The 26089-nt window shown below is 37.7% G+C and overlaps 1 protein-coding gene across 1 annotated transcript; it reads left to right on the forward strand.

Moving 5' to 3' along the window:
- The first annotated feature begins 1870 nt into the window (after window positions 1–1870).
- On the forward strand, window positions 1871–13065 carry LOC105442775. The gene is made up of 9 exons (XM_030983907.1): window positions 1871–3534; window positions 4378–4479; window positions 5731–5859; window positions 7258–7476; window positions 7909–8061; window positions 9133–9209; window positions 10658–10710; window positions 11798–11968; window positions 12584–13065. Exons 1-9 carry the CDS (start codon window positions 3213–3215, stop codon window positions 12885–12887), a joined length of 1530 nt encoding a protein of 509 aa, XP_030839767.1. The 5' UTR covers window positions 1871–3212; the 3' UTR covers window positions 12888–13065.
- The last annotated feature ends 13024 nt before the right edge of the window (window positions 13066–26089 follow it).

The following is a 26089-nucleotide window of genomic DNA, read 5'->3' on the forward strand; positions in this document are numbered from 1 at the left end:
GCTGTAAAGAGTACAGAGGTTTCATTCAAACTGTGTGTGAATATTTAGAGTGGGGTCCTTTCTCAATGGCTTTACTTTATGGGCGTTGAAGTATTGTGTTATTATGCGCATTGTAAATAAGTGTAGATGTTTGACTAACTATGCAAGTATACTTTCTGAAATTATGAAAATGTAGCGTAAGAAAAGTTTTGTATCTTAATGATGGATGGCAGTGCTAGTTGTGCTAATTTTCGAGTACCGGTAACTTTGACATCCCTGAAAGTTAAATTTATTTTGATAAATTGGTAACCCTAGCCCAAACTGTCGTGATGCTAGGTTGTAATGGCAACATGTATTAGATATTGGATATAGTGTTCAAAGAGTGAAACAAAGAGGTTTTGGTCATTTCATCCCTCAATCTACAGCAATATTGTATTCATGGATTGGCCAACTTTTAATTCTACCTGTAAAAAGAGATTGCAAAAAGTAATTCGCACATCTTTAATGATTCTCAGCAGATATTTTAATCTTTGGCTTTGGTCCAAACTGAGTCAATTTAGGCATTCAGCTTTCTCTGGGAATTGTTTGGGAGGTCCAAACTGCAGGCTGAAAGTAAGCATTGACGGGTTGGTGCTGCCTGTATATTAAAACGTAATTTTCATTTCATTTGTTTTGTAAAGCGCTTAGAAATTGTATTTGTATACCAGCACTATATAAATTTGGGATATTATTATAAATATGCTATGTATTATAATTATTTCTTTATTCTTCATCTTGCCATTGCTGCTTCATAAAGAAATACACACATCTGTACGTGTATTAGGAATAGGAGATTGCAATCTGAAAACAAAAGAATTAAGACAAATTATTTTTAGATTGAACAGTTCTATTGTGCATTGACTTCATGATGATATTCTCCAGGTTTTTGCTTGTCTGTTGTGTATTTGATTGATTGAATGATTGATTGAGTGAGTGAGTAATTGATTGATTGATTGATTGATAGATTGATTGATTGATTGATAGATTGATAGATTGATTGAGTGATTGATTGGTTGATTGATATATTGATTGATTGATGATAGATTGATTGATTGATTGATATATTGATTGATTGATTGATTGATAGATTGATTGAGTGATTGATTGATTGATTGATAGATTGATTGATTGATTGATAGATTGATAGATTGATTGAGTGATTGATTGGTTGACTGATTGATTGATATATTGATTGATTGATGATAGATTGATTGATTGATTGATATATTGATTGATTGATTGATAGATTGATAGATTGATTGAGTGATTGATTGAGTGATTGATTGATTGATGATAGATTGAGTAATTGATTGATTGATTGATTGATAGGTGGATTGATTGATAGATGGATTGATTGATTGGTTGATTGATTGAGCAATTGATTGGTTGATTGATTGAGCGATTGATAGATTGATTGATAGATTGATTGAGTGAATGATAAATTGATTGATTGATGGATTGATGAATTGATTGATTGATTGGTTGATTGATTGAGCAATTGATTGATTGGTTGATTGATTGAGCGATTGATAGATTGATAGATTGATGGATTGATTGATTGATTGAGTGATTGATTGATTTATTGATTGATTGATGTAATAAGATATAATGAAAGAAGAGATAAGTGACCAGGGCACCCGCTGCATAAAACTTACCATTGATGTTAACTTTGCCATCAATGGTAACTACCATGGAATTGATTTTGATTGGTTGTTGAGCCCTGTTAACATTGTAGTTGCCACTGATGGCAAAGTTACCATCAATGGTACGTTTTATGCAGCGGGGCCCAGATGATATACTCCAGGATAACTACCCTTGTCATGTATGATGAGAGCGGGTGGGTAAGAAGGAGTGTGGATATATGGATAATCAGATCATCAACATTGAGGGCCCCGTTGCATAAAACTTGCTATTGATGATAACCTCCATGGAAACCTTGATTTGATTGGCAAGGTTACCATCAGTGTTAAGCAGAGTTAAGTTTTATGCAACAGGCCCAGGTGTGGTTTTTTTTCGGGGTGTGATAGGCCAGGTAGCTGTATTGTTTAACAGAATAGAGAAAGGAGTGGAACCAGAAGTACTACATGTAGATTGAAGTGCTCTTTTTATACTATACGTTGATTGATATAGGATCGTGGTAGGTACCAACCCGCCCCTCTGTTTTTTTTTTGTCGTCGCCGTCGTTGTTTTACGGGGGTCAAATGATTCACATGAATACATAGTTGATATCAAATAGGAATATAATCATCTATTTTTTTCTCTTTCATAAGAATGATGTGTCTTTAGTATACCTGAAGGTATACTTCTGTCTTGATCTTTGGTTAATAAAAGGAAAAGTTACGTCATTGTGTAGAGGGCGGAGAGGTGAACAAAATAACTTGTGTTACGAATAAGAATCACAAGAATGAACAAATAAAGAAAAAACAATCTCTGAAAGAAAATATTTGTGTAGGTTTTAAAAAAAGGTATTGAGTTTATGCTGTAATACGTGTATCTCATCCATTGTTACGTGAACAATAGCTTTTCTATTCTTCAATCGCTGTTTCATTTCGAGAGCAAATTTGTTTTTTTAATACACTTGTTTTCATGTCACATTTACGTGCCGTGAGTCCTAAATCCTGAATTATATTTAAACAGAGATAGGGGATGCGTGATATATGAGATATAATGTAAACATACTTTTCACTGCTTGTACACATCTATCCTTTCACAGGTAGGCCTATATGTACCACTACTGTCGATTTTCTTGTTATTATTGATCGGCGTCATTTCTGGGGATTGTGGGGCAATTATATTGCAAACTGTCATGATTGTAGCAATCATTGTAAAACCAAAATGATTTTAGTTTATGGCTGCAGCCTCGTGATGCGAATCCGCCGTTGTAACGTATTTAGAGAGGCAATCATATATCCAGTCTGTACAAGAGCTCTGCCAGTTCACTGTGTTTTACACTTCAGACATGCACCTGTTATGCTAAACCGTAAACATATATTCATGGAATGCTAGTATATTTCTATGCAATTAAACAACAGTTGAATTTCGTCTGTTTCTCGACGAGGTGGTGGAAGAGCTAGTCAGTCTCCATCTACATACTCCTGAGTGGACACTGAAAAGGCATCGAGACTAGACATCGATCTAAACAAATAGTTCAGAAGTTTTCCCAACTCTTAATTGTTCGAAAAGGGCCTCGAATCATGAAGTTTGCACTCCTCCTGTTCATCGGTTGTCTCACTGCCCCTGTGGCTCTGGGACTGGGTGCTCCCGCGCCGAGTCAGCAGGGTAAAGATGTCATCAACTTGGCGTTCGCGGCTGGAACAGCTTTATTACCGAACCCAACCAATCCAAACCAGTTAGATCTGGTTATCAATACCTTCGATCCGACACCGTCTACTACCGATGAGATTTACGTGGTCAGGGATGTCATTGGTCAATTACAAGATGATGGAAACGATGGTCTGGTCACCGAAGTCCTGGCTGAAGGGTTGATCTGGCCTAGCACTGTCGAAGCTGTGCCCTGTAAGTCTTATTTTAACAAGATAATATATAATATGTTACTCTCTTAACGCAGAGGAGCCGTTTCAGCTCGAGCTAGGATAATTTCTTTGGAGTTGAATGCACTCCAAACGATAATTGGATCCTCTCCAAGCAGTGGTCGAATGGACTCTCAAACGTTAACAAACATGGATTTCCAGTAAAAACAGAATGATCTGTAATAAGCCCCCCCCCCCCCCCCCTCCTACCAGGTGACCAGATTTTAACATTAGAACCAATGGACTTTTGTAGGTCGTGGCTTCGGATTGCAGGGGTAACATATCCAAGCAAATAAATTTATGGGGAAGTGTCCCTGTCTAGGGCACTGCCGCCCCTCATTGCTTTATGTAGGCCTACTTGTTTCTTAGTTTATCTGTGACGTCTCTAGAATCATAAACAGCGGTATTCCCCTTCAAAAAAGGGGGAGTGGTTGTAAGAAGCCCACCTTTCTGTAGATTCATTACAAGTATATCGTGTTTGTCTCGATTCATTTTAATCCAATATTGCGCTTAGGTTCACACATACATGACATAAATGGAATATTGATTGAAATATTAATTGAAAATTATTTTGTCTTTCATACTGCTTTATATTGATACATCAAGTACTTGAGTGATCGTTTTATTTCTAATTTGTATGATAATTATCAATGTCTATTGCAAAGTATTTTTCCATTAATTCAAAGTGTTTACAAGTTATTATTGTTTTAAATATTTCAAATCGATGATCCTATTTTATGACCGTGAGGATGGGGGTTAGTTGTCCAAAAATCATGGATATCAATTACTTTGCAATACTAAATATCTACTATTTGATTTCTGTCCTTAGGGGACGTGTTCCATAGTAATGACTACTACTTCACTCCTGGGGGTTTCCTACGCCCTACAAAAGACATCGGTAGCATCTCACTCATAGATGCTGCTAGTCAGGGTAAGACATCGGTAGCATCGCACTCATAGATGCTGCTAGTTAGGGTAAGACATCGGTAGCATCACACTCACAGATGCTGCTAGTCAGGGTAAGACATCGGTAGCATCACACTTATAGATGCTGCTAGTCAGAGTAAGACATCGGTAGCATCACACTCATAGATGCTGCTAGTCAGGGTAAGATTTGATAAGCTTATGCGAAGCATCATGTTCCGCCAATGATTTCTCAGAGATCAATATCCTACAACAGCTGAGTTATGAAGTTCACCGCTGGATGGCTCCCTAACTCTTAACCTAAACCTTAACTAAAATCCGATTGCGACCTTAACCCCAAATCCGTATCTTTGTCGAATTATACGGGGTTCGAATCCCGCCGCAGCACTAACGTCCCAGCTTTGGCAAGACAGTAATATTCATATACCCCAGCCCCCCCCCCCCCCACTCAGGGGTCGTAATGACCGCATGCGTGTTGCCAAAATGTCTGGTAAAGGGGTACTTTTCGTGCGACAAAGTCCGGCCCGAGAATTGTAAAAAAAAAAGGGGTATATTTGACTTTTCACCCGGAGATTTCTTTAAAAAGGGGTGTTTTTTCCTTTTTTTTTCTCTCATCTCTTTGGACTCCTGAGAAGTTATTCCGAATTTAGGGGGGTACATTGAGCATTTTTCCTGATTTAGGGGGTCTCCAAGGCAGGAAAAGCCCGCGAAAAGCCCGCGAAAGGGGGGTTCGGAAATGTTGGCAGTCCTCAGATAGGGGGTGCTTTCAAAAAGAGGGAACGAGCATATGCGTACCCTAAATAACACTGAGTGGGGGGCCGGGTATATACCACACTCGACCCAGGTGTTGTAAGTAGGTACCTGGTAGGATTCATTCTTTGAATACCCTTAGCGCTACGGTTGCCAGGGCTTAAGCCGCCGGTAATAATATCTAAAGTCCTTTGGAAGCGAATAGAGACCTTATATCATAATGTGATAATTTGTATTCGTTTTACAAGAACGGCATATTATTCTTTTTATTAAGATGACCAAGCTATCCCTTTAATTTTCCTTCAAATTGGTCGCAAGCGGTAAATGTAGATAGATTTCCAAAAGACGCTATTACTACATGGCAGGATTCAAACGCGTGCTATTTGATAAACTATAAGAGATATAAATTTATTATAGGCGTTGCATGTGTACTCACTCTGTTTTGATTCTATATGCCTGCTCCTACGTTTTTAGTATATTATGAATGTTCTATTTTCTGATTACCCAGAGTATCCCGCGGAGACCATTGACCTGACCCAGAAAAAGAATCCAGATACTGTATGGTTCAAGAACGCTATCTTCATAGATGTTGACCATGATGGCAGAAAGGATATCTTGGCTGGAAGAACTAATAGTAGTAAGAATCTATGTCTATTATACTTTCATGTGTCTTCATGTCTTATTTTGTATTATTTTCATCATTATCATTATCATTATCATTATTCTTCTCTGTCTCATGTGTTCTGCCAAGGGCAGGTCCACACGACAGATTCTTCTTTAGTTCTTTCTCCATCCATCTCTATCTTTAGCCTTTTTCGTCATTAAGTCAGCTGATGTAACCTATCAAGTCTGACACCAACCAATTCTTGTTCTTCCTCTTCCCCTTTTACCATCCATCTCCCCTTCCAAGATGTCCCTGAGCATGTTACCCTCGTAAGCAGGCACGTAGCCAGAGTTTGATGTTTGAGGGGGGGGGGGGGGGGGGGGGGGGGGGGGAGGGGCACATACATGTAATCGATCGAGGTCAACAAAAAGGGATCTAAAAAATTTCAACCGATCTTGGACAATTTTGTTTGGGGGTACGTGCCCCCCCCCCCCCCCCCCCCCCCCCCCCGTGGCTACGTGCCTGCTCGTAAGGTGTGTCCTATCAAGCTTTTCTTCCGTCTTCAGATTTTTCTCTCAAGCTCCTTTGTAAATTCACTCTATCCAACACTTCTTCTTTGGCGACCCTGTCCCTCCAACTAATTTCTTTCATTTGTATCTACAGCCACATTTCCAAACTTCCAATCAACCATTCCTCTGCTCTCCTGATAGTTCAAGTTTCATAGCCATAAACAGCTGCACTCTAAACCAGCTATTTGACGAGTCTCTTTCTAAGATTTAAATTGAGCCTTTTCGCTGCCAGTACCCTACTGTTGATAGAGAATGCCTTATTGGCTAGTGATGTGCTAGTTTTGATCCGGTTCTGCTTTCTTTTCACCGATTATGATGTTAAAGGTATAGACCAGTTTTGGAAACGGAAGCTCTTATTACCAATCATGTGAATAAATATCTTGTGACTAAAACGTGATGATACAAATTTTGCCGGGAAACCGCCTACTCATTGATATATTTGGTAAATTATCATATCGATCCGGCCTGGATAGATATCGCGAACATTTGGGCATATATTTCTGCTTTTTTGCGAATTTAGGTCGAAGTATTGCCATCTAAACCTGTGAAGGCAATATCTATACAATATTGAATGGATATTTTGCACCCAAAACCCTTGAACTTGTCATTGTCTTTATTATTATTATCACTATCATTATGATGATGATGATGATGAAACCTATTATTGTTATTTTCATCAGTATTATCAGATATAGATGGGCATTTAAATGCTCGTAAAAGGTTATTTAGAGAATGAGAAAATCATTAGACAAGTGCGATCATACCCAGAGAAAAGGAAAGAGAGAGAGAGAGAGAGAGGGGGGGGGGGGGGGGAAATAATACAACAATTTCCACAATTTGTCGTTAAATCATTTCTTGATAGCTAATATCCGAGATGTAAAGACAGCCCTGGTGTGGTTTAAGCAACCCAAGAAGGATCCTCTTCTCAGAACTCCATGGAAGGAAAGTGTTCTCTTTGAGGATGCAGGACCAAACTTCCAGTACCATGTCTTTGAGATGAGCCCATCCGTGACACGCCACGCCCTATTCACAACGCAATTGTTCAGCCGAAGTATTGAAGTGCATTGGAACGACGTCATAGGTAAGAGTACATTTACATAGTGTATTTTCATTTATGACGGTATTCTGTATTTAGCTGGTGGTCCCTGTGTTAAGTCCATGGGAATTAGATAATTCAGTATTCAACGGGTTAAGCGCATTCAATGAGTTTAAAGATAACTTCTGTCTTTTAGATCTGCAATTATAATAACGACTCTCAATTTCAATCTCAATCTCGATCGGTATATCAATTTCTACCTATAATCGTCGTTATTAAACAATTAGAATAATATTCTTTCTGATTTATGAGACACGATTTGGTGACTCGACATGTGCTCAGGCAACAATTGCATTTGGCCTTATTTTATCAAACATGTCGAAGGTAAGGATTGTGGAAAGCATGGATTGGGTTGTTGATATGAGATTGTATGTTAGGGTTAATTAATAATAAGACTTATATGATTTGCAAACACAGACGACAGCTCTGAGAATACGGATGACGACAGTGATGAAGACGACGACAGTGATGAAGACGGCGCTTTCGAGAACGAAGTCAAGAAGAAATACGATGACAGGGACAACGACGACGACGACGACGACGACGATGATGATAATGATAATGATGATAGTAAGATATAAATTAAATTGTGAAATCGATGGGACATAATGATGGGTATCCATGGCGCCAATAATGATGATGTTGATGGTGGTGGTAGTGGTGGTATTGATGATGATGATGGTGATGGTGGTGGTTGTGGTGGTAATGATGATGGTGATGGTGGTGGTAGTGGTGGTAAGGATGATGATGGTGGTGATGGTGGTGGTGGTGGTAGTGGTGGTAATGATGATGGTGGTGATGACGATGATAGTAGGCCTAGTTATTGTGTTAATACTTTGTTATGGCTGGGCATGACCACAACACCCTTACATGCTTATGATTGCACGTCAACGTTTAACATGTTTAAAGGTATAGACCAGTTTTGGAAACGCCTCCCTCTCAAAAAATGATATGGAAGCTCTTATTACCAATCATGAGAACGAATATGTTTTGACTTATACCTGATGATACAAATTTTGCCGGGAAACCGCCTACTAATTGATATATTTGTTAAATTATCATATCGATCCGGCCTGGATAGATATCGCGTAGTCCCATGTACATCTTTCTGTGTACAGTGCTTGTAACTTTATCAAGACTGGGCCAAATTTGTTATCATTTTGATGAGTCCAGAACCTTGCAGTACACATCAATACTTATATGCTAGATGATCAACCTTTTCTGATCGATTCTACAACGTTTCTTTCACAATGTAATCGCATGGCCAAAACTGGTCTATACCTTTAAGAGGATTGCGTTTAAAGTTTATATTTCCCCATGTCAAAGCAACCATTGGCCCGTGTATATCACAACGTTTCAGTAATATACGTGCTTCAGTATAAAGGAAATCTGGTGTAATTTGCAGATTTTTAAAAGAGTTTAAGGAGTTTGTCATGATCCATCTCAATGGAAAATGTAGTCATATTTCATTTCTATAATATAAAGATAGCAAGCATTCAAACGAATCAGTTAAAATCTTACCCTTAAAAAATACCAGCAATGCTTTGTGCTTCCAAGTATTAATGTGATTTACTGGAGCTTTTGCATAGACTCTACTGTAGTTTAAAAAGTATATTATGATAGTTTAAAATTGTTTTCCAGATGACGCACCAAACTTCTTCGAGTTGACGCGACGAATAATAGAAAACGAGGGAGGCAACATGTACTTTGATAGCTTTGTAAGTTTTTAAATATATAATTGACTTTTTGGTATCATAGTGTCGTGTGATTGTGCACTTAAGACATACCTGCACCTATCCAGCGGCTAAATCTTTCTCTCTTTCGCTTGTTTCTCATTAATTTATTATTTCCTTGAAGTAAACAACATTCTCTTTGGATAGTGTGCTGAATAAGAAACATGTATTGTATGTATTATGTGAAGGCCTTTGGTTCGAACGTTAGCACAGCGCCAATATCCGTTTGGTAAACATGTCATTTCATACCCAAAAGAGGAATTGACATAATGACGAAAGCTATTAGATTTCATATAACTTTTAAACCATTCCAGTACGATTCCTCTAAAACCATAACATTCCAACTTTTGTAATAAAATTGAGTGATCAAGAGATTCAAAGGCCTTGCTAAGATCTAAAAACAGGCCAATCATTATTTCTTTATTATCAAAGGCATTTGTAACTTCATGAATAAACTCAGTGATGGCAGAAAATGTAGAGTGTTCTGCTTGAAAACCAAATTGTTTGGGAATAATGATATTGCACTTTTCCAAGAATTTATATACAGGACTATATACACATTTCTCTAAAATCTTTGAACAAATAGGAAGAATAGATATGGGCCTATAATTTGATAAATTACCTTTTGATCCATTTTTATAAATGAGAATAATCTTGCAATTTTAAGTTTATCTGGGACAATACCTGCAGTATTTAAAGATAAATTGATAATATCACATAAAGGGTAACATAATATATGAATAAAATTTTTAACCCATGTAATATACACTCCATCAAAACCAGGACTTCTGCCATTTTTAAGTTTAGAAACAATATTAACATCTTTTGGTGTACACGGAGTAAAAAATGCAGATGAATTACTTTTTGTTACATATTGCATACAGTCCCCAGAATTTACAAAAGAAGAAGACAGTGTATGGCCTATATTTACAAAGTATTTATTAAAAGCATTACACATTGCACCTGTCCCATTTATTGTTGCATCATTCCACTGAATTGAACTTAGTAGCACCTTCTTCTTCTTCGGGGCGACAAGGTTTATAGCCGTTTGGTCTATGACCAGTTCGTCTACTACCCAATTGGCCTATTCCCATTTGGTCTACACCCATCCCGTCTAATATCCACATTGTTTAAAATCATTTCGTGTACTTGTCATTTGGTCTAATTACCGTCTAGGCTAGTAGTCATTTGGTTTAATTTCCCTTTGGTTTAATATCCAATAAGTCTACTACCCATTTGGTCTATTGCTCATTTAGTCTAATTTCAAGTTCGTCTAAATTCCACTTTGTATAATGCCCATTTCGTCTACTACCCATATGGTATAATAATCATGTAATCATAATAATGATATACATCAAATGATTATTAGACCATATGGATGATAGACGAAATGGGCAAAACAAATTATTTCATCATTTTTTTCTCCTCGATAGATCGATGATATCAATGGGGATGGAAGACTGGATATCGTAGCTACGATCAGCAGGTATAAAACTGACTAATCCGGTCACACTAACAAGACCGACGATAGACCGACGACAGACCGATGACAAACCGAACACAAACCGAACACAAAATGACATTAGCCCGAATTGAAATCGGTCGGTTTAGAGTCGGTGTGGAGTAGATTTAGCGGTGTGATTGTTCTGATGTCGAGTTATATAATAAAAAGACTGATACCCAACTTTACATGAGCCATGGTGTTCATGGTTCTCAAGCTGCGAGAGAATATTTTAACAAATTTTGTCCGTATCAGGACAATTATTAGCCCCTGGAAATCACCCCCGGAAAATTACCCCTCGTAAAACCAAGGAGTTACTACACTCCTCCTTGGTAAAACTACCCCAATGACAATTACCCCACCCCTGAAAATATCCCCCTAGGACAATTATTAACCCCCTCCCGGAAAATTACCCTCCTGTTCCTTAAAGGGGAAGTCCACCCTGATAATAAGTTGGTTATAATAAAAGAAGATTATTTTCGGTGGAAATTTTCCTCAGGAGGTAATTGTCCTAGAACCAATTTTGTCTAATGCAAATAAACAAAAGGTAAGGATAATTATTGTTCAACGAATGACAAGAACGTAAAATCCTAAACAAAAACATTATGGCAAGACGATGAATCGAAGGTTAGAATAATGTGGGTAGGGTATAGAAGCCTTCCCTCCCACCTCCCGTCTAACCCTACGGAGAAACAAAATAAACATCTGTTCAAACAAAACAAAACACAGCGAATTGATTTTTTTTGTTGAAGTTTTGCTTTCAAAAATACATTTAAGCTTGTATTTAGTTTAGAAAACGTTCAGTTGAACTGGCCTTGAGCGTGAAGATTTTGCAAGATGAAGTATCGAAACGTTACCCTTTCAATGAATTTAATATGTTGGTCTATCATTTCTACAATTGTATTCCATCCTCGATGAAGGGGGGAGGGGGGAAGGGGGGAGCTTGGGGTATTTTGCATCAACTTCCTTCTTTCTATACATGTGCCTTGCTTAAATTTATTGATAATCGAGAAAATTATTTGAAGGCAGTGATGCTAGAACCGCTACGGAGAAAGTGTTTTTAATTTTTCAGCACGACAAACGGGAAACTGGTAGCATTCGAGATCCCCGATGATTGGGAGAACGGTGAATGGACCCAACACGTGTTAGCTGAAGGCTTCAAACCACCGGAACCTAACCCTCGACCAGGAAGAGGTTCCCCAGGAAGAGCACAGGTTTTCTTCCCTGACATTAATCAATCAAGGTATGTGTGCCCCATCAGTGGCGTAGCCAGGATGGAAGGGGGCTCGGATATAATTATTCCTATGCTTCTCGATACCCAAAAGAACCATTATGAAGAAATCGAGCAAATGAAATGTTAAAGGTCTGGCCATATCCGCAGAAAGTTTCCAAACTTGCTGACCGAAAGTCTTAAAATTTGTAATCTATAATAATTTGTGCATGTTAATACATCTCCTATGTTTTGTACACTGTTTTGTTATTGTTATATTTTTTTATAGCCAATTGTTGGAACTTGTATGTATCTTTTAATAACAGGGACTGCCTCGACGGAACCTTATGGTTTTATTTGCAGTTTCCCCAATTAATTTCTATTGCTGATTAACTTTGTATAATTCCGGTATATTTGTAGACATGTTTCCATTTTGTGTGTGTTCTGTGTTTTCTATATTGTATATAATCTGTATCTTATATGTTTTTTATGGATTTGAATTGAAATAAAACTTAAACTTGAAAATAATAATGAGGTGGATGTCACATCCTAAAACCCTTCCATCTCCAGCCACTATTCTCTCAACATCCTCCTGTTTCAGGACCGTCATGGACGATAATTATATCTTTTTTCACTTGGCATTGGCAGGATGAAGCCGTTTATACTGATGACTGGAGACGATGATGGCAGGGTGTACGTCGTCAAACCTCTCAACGACGCCGACCCATCTGATTGGTCGTACAAGGCTGACGTGCTGTTCGAAGCAGAGGGCAACACAATAGGCGATCTGACTTATGCGGACGTGGATGGAGACGGTGTAAAGGAGGTCTTTGTTCCGATGTTTAATGCCGGTCAAGTGCACATCGTTCCCTATAAAGACATAGATTTGTCAAGCGTCTTTGTGCAACCAGCAGTAAATGATTTTTCTTCCTCATATGACGGTACTTTGTAGTCACCACACCTACCAAAGATAACATAACCCTATACCATGCGGTGTATACAATGGGATTTCCCATAGTGTGATCACAGTACTACGTATATGTATTTCTGATGTTAAGAACTTTTAGATTTACACGACGAGAGCGTGGACTGCCGCGTGTGCACTGGGCCGTGCCCGGCAGTGCCTTAAAATGACGTCACATTACCTTAAAAGGATGTCACACATGGCGGTCCACGTTCTCGTCGTGTAAATCTAAAAGTCCCTATTGTCTTGCAGCTATCGACATTGATTTTCCCTTACTTCAACATATATTAGTACGTTGAAAACTGAATGCGCAGAAAATTAACAACCTTCGTGGCCATGAAAACTTATTTAAAAAAAGTACAGATACTACAAATTACAGTTAGATGCCCCTATTCTCTCTCCCTATCTCTCTCTCTCTCTCTCTCTCCCTCCCCATCTCTCTCTCTCTCTATCTCTCCCGTCTTTATTTATCTCTCTGTCTTCACCAATCTCTTGTTTCTTTTTCCTCTTTGCATCTTTCTCTATTTCTCTTTCTTGCTCCCCATCCTTTCTCTATGACTTTCTCTATGACACCCTCTCCCTCTTCCTACAATTTAATATCATTTTCTTACTCTATTTTCTTTTGTTATTCTCTTCCCGCTTCTTATCCATTGATCTTTATGGATTATTCATAAAACAAATACTTGAAAGTTCTAATGTAGAAAAAGACCAAACAACTGATGGATGTGGATAATGATATAGCTTTGACCTGTGATTACTTTGTAACATTCTTTCTTTTTTTAAAACTGAACAAAAGCATTATTTCGTTTATCATGATATGTGAATGAAGTTCAAAGAACAGACGTTTTTGATTGATCGCGAGCAAAACAATAATATTGTTATAGTAATTGATTGCTTCCAAATTGGTGATTTAATTTGTTTGTTTATTTGTTGTCAGTTGGCACTGTTCGTAATTTTGTTGAGATCATTTTGAATATTTATCTTCAACGATAAAACCCTAACATTGTCCCCTTATATTCATTTCCAGATTCATGGTAATGTGAAGTCATATACGTCTTATTTTGCGTGTAATCTGTATAGTAGCTCTTTCGTGAAATCTTGTTGTCAACTGAAAGGTCATGTTGGTGATGTGAAGCCTCATAGTGATAATAAATAGCACCTCCCCAAACGAATCATTATAGTCCAGTAGACGGTACCATATACCATGTACATGACCTGGAAAAGTTGATAAGTACAAGGTTTTTTTGTTGATTTGTGTTTTGGGTTTTGAAGTAAATTCAGCTTGGTTGCCAGCTTGGCAACCTTGAGCAACTTTTTTAATAGCCATATTAGCATAATCATCTAATTAGCAGATGTGCAATATGTAATAATGTTGCTAATTTCAATCCAGGAAGCCTGAAAACATGGATAATACAACTTTTCAAGGGTTTTCTATGATAAGGAATTCATTTATGACACCAATTTTTATTTTTAAGTAATACAATTGTCTTAAATAGCATAATTAGCATAATATGTACAATATATGGACTTCATTGTCATTGTTTATCTATAAAGCCTAAAAATGGTGCAATACAACATTGTAAATCATTTTTGAAAGACTAATCATTTATTCATGAGAAGATATTCCATGTAGATGTAGTATAATTAGCCTAATTAGCATAATCATATAATTAGCATATATGTGCAATATGTAATAATGTTGCTAATCTTAATCCAGGTAGACTGAAAACATGGATAATATGACTTTTCCAGGGTTTTGCATGACGAGGGATTCATCAGTTGTGACACCATTTTGTATTGTTAAGTAAATGCAATTGGCTTAATATGTAATTATTGTACTAATAAGCCTAATTAGCATATGTAGAATATCAATTATTTGGGACTCTATTTAGCTTCACAAATAATTGTATGTCCAATGTGGTGGTTATCTTGGTTGCAAGGCAATGTTGTCGAACCTCATGAACTGTCTAGGAAATGACGGGGTCATCGTACGCATTGAAGGTTGGGCTTCAGTCATAGGATTAAGAGAGACTGTCAGAAACACACTGAAAATGGTTAAAGCAGATGATAGTGATGGAATTGATGATGTGGTGAGACAGGTACGTACGTAGGCCAGGGAGGTTGAATACAACAGTGCAAACTATGATCTGTCTATGTTTACCAAAGCCAGAACCATTGAGAGTACAAGCCCGACGTTGCTCAAGCTTGTGGCAGAATTCTTGGAAAAGTCATATTATCCATGTTTTCAGGCTTCCTGGATTAAGATTAGCAACATTATTACATATTGCACATTATATGCTAACTAGATTATTATGCTACTTAGGCTAATTATACTACATCTACATGGAATATCTTCTCATGAATTAATGATTAGTCTTTCAAAAATGATTTACAATGTTGCATTACACCATTTTTTAGGCTTTATAGATAAACAATGACAATGAAGTCCATATATTGTACACATGCTTATTCGCTCATTATGCTCATTGTGCTATTTAAGACAATTGCATTAGTTGGAATCAAAAACTGGTGTCATAAATGAATTCCTCGTCATAGAAAACCCTTGAAAAGTCGTATCATGCACAAATGCTAATTAGACGATTATGCTAATATGGCTATTAAAAAAGTTGCTCAAGGTTGCCAAGCTGGCAACCAAGCTGAATTTACTTCAATACCCATCTAGAACACAAATCAACAAAAAAAACTTGTACTTATCAATTTGTCCAGGTCTGAAAAACTTCTACAGGGCTATTATGTCAACAACAATTTGTCTTTCTCAGAAAATTGATAGTATTATGTGAGGGGGAGAGCGAGAGAGAGAGAGAGAGAGAGAGAGAGAGAGAGAGAGAAATATGAATAGAGATGGTAAAGGGTAAATACATTGAGAGGAAAAACCAGTGTTATTCACATAAAAAACCCAGATACAAACATAAACATCAGTCCACATAGATTTTAGTCAAAGATACTTAGCCTTTCGTGTCTCATTTGACACGTTGATTAATAAAATCTGACCATGGTCAGCTGAACGACAGCCTTGTTTCCTTGGGTCCGTAACTTGGGTCCATTTTTTTTTTTTTTTTTTTTGGGGGGGGGGCAAACTTCCTACTGAGAAATGTGAATTGGACTGGGTAATATGTGTGGATCGTCATTTTTCTTATAATTATCCTTTTCCACCCTTGCTTCTTTATCCCTTCTTTTCCCCTTTCTTTTCTTTTCAATCCATTATCCAATTCGGTAGATTTTTTGATGGGGGGGGGGGGGTCGATGGGGAGTGGGCACCTCAGTGCCATATATACGGCACTGGGGCACGTTCTGCAGGCACTCCCTCATAGCTACGTCAATATCACTTCAAAATCAGTGAAGAAATTAGAAGGAACATACTTAAATATTCTTAACTCATTTTCTATCGAATTTGCGCTCGTTGAAATTCTAATGCACATTTTAGTCTGAATTAATTTGATGACAAAAGAGAGCAAGCCGATGCACAATTCCTGAGAAACAATGGCTGATCTTAAGCTCTTTTCCTTATAAATCCATGTCCAGTATCCCCATATACAGTTGGCAACTTCATTATTCATACCCCTTGTAAATTTGATCCCTACCCCTCAAAAATGAAAGTAGGACTGGTTGCATTTATAGGCAGACGCGGATCCAGGATTTCTTAGGGGGGGGGGCCCAAATTTGAAATTATGTGAGCCAAATATTGGTACGTAATGGTGACCAGCAGTGACGTAATGCGGGGGGAGGGGTGGGTGCAGGGAGGGGCGATTTTCTCCCTCCCTCCCGCGCAAAGCGCGGAAGCTTTTACGATTCATTAAATCATTAGAGAAAGAAGACGATACGTTGTACCACTCTCGAAAATGATTCTCGTCTGAATTCAGGTTTCCCCCAATCCGAGATTTTTTCCTCACTTTTGAGTAAATTATACTTTTTTATTCGTTTGTTGGAAAATGAAGCGCGGAAACTTTTAAGTTTCAATAAATCATTAGAGAAAGAAGACGATTCGTTGTACCGCTCTCGAAAATGATTCTCGTCTGAATTTAGTTTCCCCCCCCCCCTCCCTCCCGCGCGACGCGCGGAAGCTTTTACGTTTCATTAAATCATTAGAGAAACAAGACGATTCGTAGTACAGTTCTCGACTCTTAATCCTCGTCTGAATTCAGTTTTTCCCCTCCCCGGGAAGCTTAGGGGTTTTAGGCATTTAATCACGGTCAGACGAGCATATTTTGATGCCTCATTATTTGTTGACACTGGCAGTTAACTATTCTTTTTTCTTGCTCTCTTTCTTTTTCTATTTCTCTGTAATATACTTTTTTTTAAATGGGGGGGGGGGGGGGGGCTCGAAGCCCCCGATCCCCGTCGTTCCTCAACAATCATATTTCTTGCCTGGCTGTAAATTTAGGAATTTGTCATTTTCCAACAAACGCATAAAAAAGTATAATTTACTCAAAAGTGAGGAAAAATCTCGGAAATTATGTCATTTCAGCATTATTTGTAATCCACCGTTATGGAATTAGAAATAAACCACGTTTGAATTTGATTTCCCCAAGGTCCCCCCCCACCCCTATCAGTGGGGGGGGGGGGGGTGCAACAGCCTGGGAGGCAAGGCCGTTTCGGCCCCCCTCCCCCCCCCCCGATCTCCTTCTTCCCCCTTTTCTTTTCTTCTTCCTCTTCTTTCTTTCCCTTTCTTTCCTCTTTCCCTTTCCCTTTCCCTTCTTTTCCTTTCTTCTCTTTTTTTTTTTTTTTTTTTTTTTTGGCGGGGGGGGGGGGGGCATGGCCCACTCGGCCCCCCCCCTGGATCCGCGCCTGCGTATACTAGTACGTTCGTACGTACGTACGTTGCTCCGAAATAAAGATAATCACCATGAAGACGAAGTACTCCGTGAAGCCAAGTACAAACAGAGAATTGAAAATAGCAGTACTACGGTAAGGGACCAATCTTTCCACAGAGCGGCATACATATTATAGTGAAGAACTGAACTACTTTCCATAAATACGATTTATGTTCAATTAAACTAGACCGAGTGGTGTTATCTATTAAAAAAAAAGAAGGAAGAAACGGAATGAGTCTCGCACTTTCCTAGAAGAAAAGGCAACCTTGACCTACCTTGACATAAGCCTTCCGCACCATCTGGGAGATGTGTGATGGCTTCTGCTTCATGACGTCAAGCCAGATCTTCCTATCTTGTGACGTTCTGGTCGCTTCTGTGAGGGATCCCAGACATCTATTAGCACAATCGGTCTTTACACAATCTATCCATTTCTTGTAGTTTTTTAAAGTCTATATTATACCCTTTGGTCTATAAATACACAGAATGATATTACTAAACATGGTGCCTGGCTGGATGGCGGTGGAGCTCGGTTTAATGATGTAGTTTTGTAAAGTCTGTATTATACCCTTTACCATGTATCATAAATGATAAATATTTCGATCAAATCAGACTGAGTATTGTTATCGAACAACTTAAAGGTACTATGTCCCTTTTGCAGCCAACCTCAAATTCTGTAGAACTTTGCAGGAATTATGAATATGTCATGTATGTCCTATCTGTGAAATGTAAACGTTAGCAGTGTCCTCATATTCAAATTATGCAAGGAAACCCGTTTACTTGCTCGACTTCACTGACAGACACTATTGAGTGACTGACTGGCTTTTTTTCTTCTTTCGTAATAACATACATGAAAAGAGTTGTAAAGGGTATATGAGCATTTGTCTACATCAATAACCCACTTCTTGTGATGCCCAAGATTAAAATGATTGAATCTTTGCGCAGCATAAAACGTATGACTATTCGGTACAATTGTCTGAAAATCAAGACTATTACTTTTGGGCTCTATAGCCCTAAAGTCGATTTGACAACTAATAGTCATTATTTTACCACTTGAAGACATTTTCAAGCCCCACTTTTTTTTAGGGAAGTTCTAAATTAGTATTATCTTTCAAATGCAGTTGGAATTAACTTTTTCATTTTTTTGGCCTGCAAATGGGACATACCGTAGTACCTTTAACACATGGTTTTGCATTTTCCTAAACAAACCAAGTAAACCTTGGTCTAAAGATACAAAAAAGAAGATTTTTTTTTTCCTTTTTTTCCATCTTTATTTCACAATTCACAAGTTTTACATGTCAAGAAAATAATTACATGCATGAAACATCAAAATTAAATCAATCATAAAATATGCAAATATAGAAAACAAACATTCAGTACAGGAGAGATTTAAAAAAAAATGAACACCTACTTTTTCAGTCTCTAAACACTTGCCATTTTTTCTCATGGAATTCGAGACGATTCTTTTTGAAAGCAATAATACGTTCTGTTCTTTCTAAATGTCTAACAGAAACTAGGAAAGGCTGAAACTTGGGAATCGTGTTCTGTATCTTACAAGAGAAAATGAAATATTTAGCATGGAGTATAACTGTGTTTACTAAATAAAAATTATTAATCATTAAAGTCCCAAAGCAAATTTCTTCCTCAGAGAACATGTTTTGTCGAAATTGTTTATCTTTAAGCCAAGAAAATATTTCGTTCCAGAATTTACACACAATCTCACACTTTAAAAAGAGATGTAATAAGGTTTGTGGATAGGTTTCACAGAAATTACAATCAGGAGATTCATGAATCCCCATTTTACATAGCAAATATTCAGTCGCAATTTTCCTGTGAATGAACTTAAATTGGAAATTTCTCATTTTATTTTCATTTGAAGATTTGTAAATCAAAGAGAAACGATTTTTCCATATTAACGAGCTGTTCAAATCAACTGATAAATCAGATTGCCATTTATTTTGGTGATCTGTTTCTGATATTGAAATTGTATGTTTTTTCAAAAAAAGAAGGTAACATAATTTTGAAACTTTTTTCAGTCTTAGGAAGTCATTCAAAAGAATATCGCTTGCATTCAACAACAATAAAACATCATGTTTACAGTCACCATGCTTTATAGTATCTTTCCAATTCTTAGGAATGGCAGCTAATATTGAAAAATAGGTTAGAAATGAATCTGAACCATACTTCTGTAACACTTGATCAAACGGTATAAAGGACCCATCATGGTTTAATATATCTTTTATATATATCATATTTTCTTTAAACCACCTTTCAACAAAAATCGGTTTACCATCAATCAAAATGTGAGAGTTAAACCATAAGGGTTGTGAAATGATTTCTTTAAACTTAACTGGATTATAGTACTTGTAATGACACCACGCAGTAAGAACATCCTTCCAAAATGGATCTATGTTTTCATTAAAAACCATGTGCTTTGAACAAATATTCCACTTAAAAAAGTGGTCTCCGCCAAACTTTTTGAGAGATGATTTCAAAAAGATTTTCCATTTACTTTCATTTTGATAATCAAGGTATCTTTTAACCCATGTAATTTTCATTGCATCATTAAAAGATGACAAATGGAGCATTTTTAGACCCCCTTCGTTATATTCATTGTAAAGTAGGGAACGTTTGATCTTGTCATTTTTGTTACTCCATAAAAATTTGAATAATAATTGCTGAATTTCCACAATAAAGGACGGAGGAGGGTTGGGTATAGTGCTCAAGAGATAGGTCAGTTTTGGAATGATAAGGGATTTTATAATAACAATTTTTCCATAAAGCGTAAGGGTTCTGCAGTTCCAAATATTTAAGGTTGTTTTAATATCCTTAAGTTTGGGTTTGAAGTTGAGTTCATAAAAATTCAGGCAATTGTTGATAGGGATATTAACTCCTAAGTACATGAAATTATCCGACGGCCATGTAAATGGGATATCACGACACAATATTTGTTTAAAATCCCCCAATCTTATTATATTACACTTTTCAATGTTAATTTTCAACCCAGACATATCTCTAAAAACATCCAAGACTTTCATACAACGTTTAATATTTAGTTCATTTGGCTCAAGAAAAATAGTTGTGTCGTCTGCATATTGACTGATTTTGATCTCCATATCGTGAACTTTCAAACCTATAATGTATTTATTTTGTCGAATTAAAGAGCCGAGGAGCTCGACCGCTACGATGAACAAATATGGAGATAATGGGCACCCTTGTCTTACTCCTCGCTGTATTTCGAAGGGGTTTGAAGAAAATCCATTGTTTATTACACACCCATCAATATTGAAATATAACAGTTGAACCCATTGGATAAAGGCTTGATCAAAACCAAAAATGTTCAAAGCGTAATATAAAAATTCCCAGTCAATCATATCGAACGCCTTTTCGAAGTCAATACTCAAAGCCACGCCTTCGATATGATGTGCTCTACAGAAATTTTGAATGTCAATGAATAGACGTATGTTTTCTCCAATGAAACGGCCTTTGAGGAAACCATACTGGTCATTGCTTATCAGTTTTGGTAAAACCTTTTGAATACGTAAAGAAAGAAGCTTCGCTAAAATTTTATAGTCACTGTTCAGGAGCGATATTGGACGCCAGTTCTTAAGAGATAACAGGTCCTTACCCTTTTTTGGAAGCAACGTAATAACACTTCGTCGCATTGAATTAGGGAGAGACTTTTCCGAAAAAGAACTATTATAAACGGAACATAACAGTTCCTTTATTTCGGGCCAAAAGGCTTTGTAAAATTCAATAGGGAGACCGTCAGAGCCTGGTGACTTATCGTTAGAAAAAGTTAAAATAGATTCAAAACATTCCTTTTCCCATATCTTTTCACCCAAACAACTTTTGTCTCTCAAATCTAATACAGGCAAGTTCAACTCGTCTACAGGCGCAAAAGATCTAGCACCTGTGATATTCGATGAATACAAACGATTATAAAAAGACCTTTCTTCCTCAAGAATACCTTTTGCATCAGTTACAACGCCGTTCTCAGTCCGTAGTCTTGAGATACATTTTTTCTGAAAGTTTCTTTTTTCTAGATTGAAAAAATACTTAGTGTTGCGTTCACCCTCAGCAATCCACTTAGCCTTGGTACGCACAATGATACCACGCACAACTTCTTCTTGTAATTCTTCAAATTCACTCTTTTTACTTTTTAGTTCGTTTAGAAGTTGCTGGTCATTGACAACATTGTTTGCATCATTCAACTTATTTATTTCTTTTTCTAATTGCTTTAATTTTGTCTGGCGATTGTTTTTCTTTTCTTTTGCAATTTGTGTAAACTTTTGTCTTACTTTGAACTTTAAAAACTCCCAGGTCTTTTTTGGCTCCTGATCTTTGTTTTCTAATAAAACTGTGTTAATTTCACTCCTGATCTTCTCCATATTATCTGAATTTGCTAATAAAGAAGTATTCAATTTCCAAAATCCCGGTCCCCGTTTAGCTACTGATTTTATTAAAAACAGAGAGATCAGTGAGTGGTCTGTTTTGTAACCAAAGTCAATGTCACATTTCAAAACTGATGTTATCAAACTTTGTGAAATTAAAAAGTAATCTATGCGGCTTCCAATTTTAAAGTCATGGGACATCCATGTATATTTCAACTGTGTGGAATGACAAGATCTCCATATATCAATCAATTCAAAGTCGTTTATTATATCAGTAATGGCTTTAAAGCACTTAGGGTGATTTTGTAACAATTTGGGAAATTTGTCTAATTTGGCCTCCATAACTGTGTTAAAATCTCCACCAATTATATACGGTTCTTCCCCGTGTTCTGATAATAGGTTATGTAAATCAATGAAAAAGCTGCCATCGTCATTGTTTGGGCCGTATATATTTGCGAGAGTTATCATGGTTTCATTGACTTTTAAAGTGACCAATAATATTCGACCTTTGTCATCTCTAACAGTATTCAAAACATCAAAGGTAGCTGAAGGTTTTAATAACATACACACTCCTGCACTATCAGATCGACCGTGGTTAAAAATGATTTTATAACCCCACTCATGACTCCATATTTTTTCTGAATTTGCTGTGGAGTGCGTTTCTTGTAAAAAAATAACGTGAAAATCTGTGTTTCTTATCCAATTAAAAATACAACGTCTTTTAAAAGAGTTCCCAAGTCCTCTTACATTAAGAGAACAGATTTTAAAGTCAATTTTCTCATCCATTAAACACGTTAGATACAATTGTATGTTCTTTTATCATGACAGAGCAATATTTGGGGGAAAGTTAGCATGAATTATCTTCCTAAAATACAATTTACACAAGTTCAACAGTCTTTGTGAATTGTTTTTCTGGCCTATATTTGTAGGCAAATAAAAAACAAAAAAAAACCAACGGCATTCAACAAAATAAACCTTTAAAAACGAACATTGCTGTTTTGCAATAGTTCGTTCGCCAACATACATTCCTATGGCGTAATAACAAAGGAGCATGATGTAAACATTATGGCTGACTAGGTCTTACAACATCAGTCAATCATCGCTTAGTGTCGGTTCAACATTAATTATTATGTTGATGTTGCTGAAAGGCTGGACCGTTGCTATAGTTATGAATGTCCTGTAACTCCATCATAGTAATATTATAGTTCATGTGCATTTGTTTTTATCAGTTACTATTATTATTCATGTGTTGTCGGTGGTGTTGATATCTGACAATCTGATCGTTTTCAAGGGACCGGGGGCGTCTTTAGGGCCGTTCTTGTATTTAATCACTCGGGGCACAGAATTTGGTATAAACGCAAATTTGTTTTCCTCCCGTAGTTGCTTTACTTTCACCATCAGTTGCCTATGCTCATCTCTTGTATCTTTGTGGACGTCATCACTGACTCCCACCTTCGAATCTTGGATACGAACTTTCTTTAGAGCCGAACTACGCTTCAGAATTGCTTCTCGATCGTTGAAGATTATCAAACATGGTGACTCGCCGGGTGGAAGCGGCGCTCGGTTTAATGGTGTAGGTTTTTTTTTTAAAGACTATATAGCCTTTACAATGTTTCATTGATAAGAAATATTTTTAATCAAATCAGCCTGAGTGATGTTATCGGATAACCTAACAATATTAGTTTTACATTTTCCTAAATAAACCAAGGAAACATCAGTCTATAGATACACAGAATGATATTACTTATTATATCCCGCATACTAAGAATCTTGCAATCTGATTAGTCTAAACGAGGTCACATGATCAATGATAGATAAGTACTATCTCCCTGCAAGGGGACTTTTGTACCGTTCTCGAAAATGATTCTCGTCTGAATTTAGTTTCCCCCTCCTCCCGTGCGAAGCGCGGAAGCTTTTAAGTTTCATTAAGTCATTAGAGAAAGAAGACGATTCGTTGTACCGTTCTCGAAAATAATCCTCGTCTGAATGTAGTTTCCCTCCCGCGCGAAGCGCGGAAGCTTTTACGATTCATTAAATCATTAGAGAAAGAAGACGATTCGTTGTACAGTTCTCGACTCTTAATCCTCGTCTGAATTCAGATTCCCCCCTCCCGCGCTAAGCGCGGAAGCTTTTAAGTTTCATTAAATCATTAGAGAAACAAGACGTTTCGTAGTACAGTTCTCGACTCTTAATCCTCGTCTCTCGGAAAGGAGTTCTTCACTATGTGTCAAAACTAGCTAGATTACGGAGAGTATACCGCACGGAGTGCCTCTTTACCGTACTGCTATTTTCAATTCTCTGTTTGTAATTGGCTTCATTGAGTACTTCGTCTCTATAGTATTTCTTTTCATTCCGGAGCAACGCACGTACGAACGTACTAGCAAGTATAGTACGAGTATAATACACCCGCACGCACGTCTGTAGAGTTGCCAATATATGCTGCCGCTGCCGTGATGTAAGCATGATCTATTGGTGCAAAATTATATGAGCGTCACACCTTTTTCTTATTCTGTTTTTCGTATCATATAAGTTTTACACTCGTCGTATCAACAGGCCTCTAAATTTCTTATTTGGTTATAACCGGTTAATACCGTAAGGCGATTTAAGCTGGGAACTGTTTTGTTCAAATAGCCATGGAAAATGTCAGCTTCCCATCAGCTAGCAAAACATTACCCAATGAAAACAACTTTGGCCATCGCTACTCAACATTTCAATTGGCAATGCTATCGCTCATCTTCTCAGTCATCATAACTGTGACTGTCGTCGGGAACATCTTGGTGATCGTTGCCTACATTCGAGATTCACGCATACGAGCGACCGTGGCGAATCTGTTCATTCTGAACCTGTCTATCACCGATGTGCTTGTGGGTGCGTTCAGTCTGACCTTCAACCTTTCAAGGTTCATCAAAGGCTTCTGGCCGCATGGTGAGATCGTATGTAAGCTGTGGTCAGTCTTGGACTATTCGGTGGTCAATATCTCATGGCTCTCGATTATCCTTATCAGCCGGGACCGCTTTCTTCTGGTGAGCATGGGTCTGAAGTACCAGAACTATCAGACTAAGAAGCGAGTTGGACTGACCCTAGTTGCCATTTGGACCATCGTGGTTACTTTCTGGGTTTTGATAGCGTTTGCCTGGAGTCCTATAACTGGGTCATACAGCGTGAATTACAAAACTACCTGCCTCATGGAATATCTAACCGATCCTATAGCGCCGATTTTCATAAACCTGGTCTATTTCTGTATTAGTTTCGTCCTCGTTTTTGTCATGAACATTGCTGTCTACTTGAAAGTTCGTCAAAGATCTAAAGGAACTGTAGGACAGTGTCCGCCAACAAACCAATCAGCAGAATCTCTGTCTCGAAGGAACAGTGCCTCGCGAGCAGTACTAGTTGGAGGAAGTCATCTTGGCGATCCCGGGACAGCTTATCAAGGACAAAGTGGCCCAGGTAGTTCAGCCGACAGCACCATACAAGCCACTGCCGGACCTACCTCATCCCATCCGAAGCGAGCCGTCCCCGGTAACAGTGAAAGGGCCCAAAAGGCGAGGAATGATCGGAAGGCACTTGTCAAGCATCAGAAGGCTGCCGTAGTCTTGGGCATTCTTACAGCATGTTGTCTACTCTGTTGGTTGCCCTACATAGCAACAAGCGTTATGTTCTCATTCTGCGGAGACGCATGCATACCTACCATTGTGTGGGAGATAACCGAGGTTATAGCGTGGTGTAACTCCACGATCAATCCATTCATAATTATATGCCGCCACCAATGTACACTTTCGCAAAAACTTTAAACGCTTTTTGTTCCTTGATCGATGGACCTGTAATGGCATTGGTCGGAGAGAAAATTGATATTTAGATCAAAGGCAGTTGTTCGGCAGTAATAAAGTCTTTAGATCGAGGATGTTATGGACTATTTATAAAAACATAATTTAATTTGCAGCATGTAATTCGCATTGAGGTTCATTAT

The sequence above is a fragment of the Strongylocentrotus purpuratus genome, unplaced genomic scaffold, assembly GCF_000002235.5.
Source record: "Strongylocentrotus purpuratus isolate Spur 01 unplaced genomic scaffold, Spur_5.0 spur5_contig_832, whole genome shotgun sequence".
NCBI lineage: Eukaryota > Metazoa > Echinodermata > Echinoidea > Camarodonta > Strongylocentrotidae > Strongylocentrotus > Strongylocentrotus purpuratus.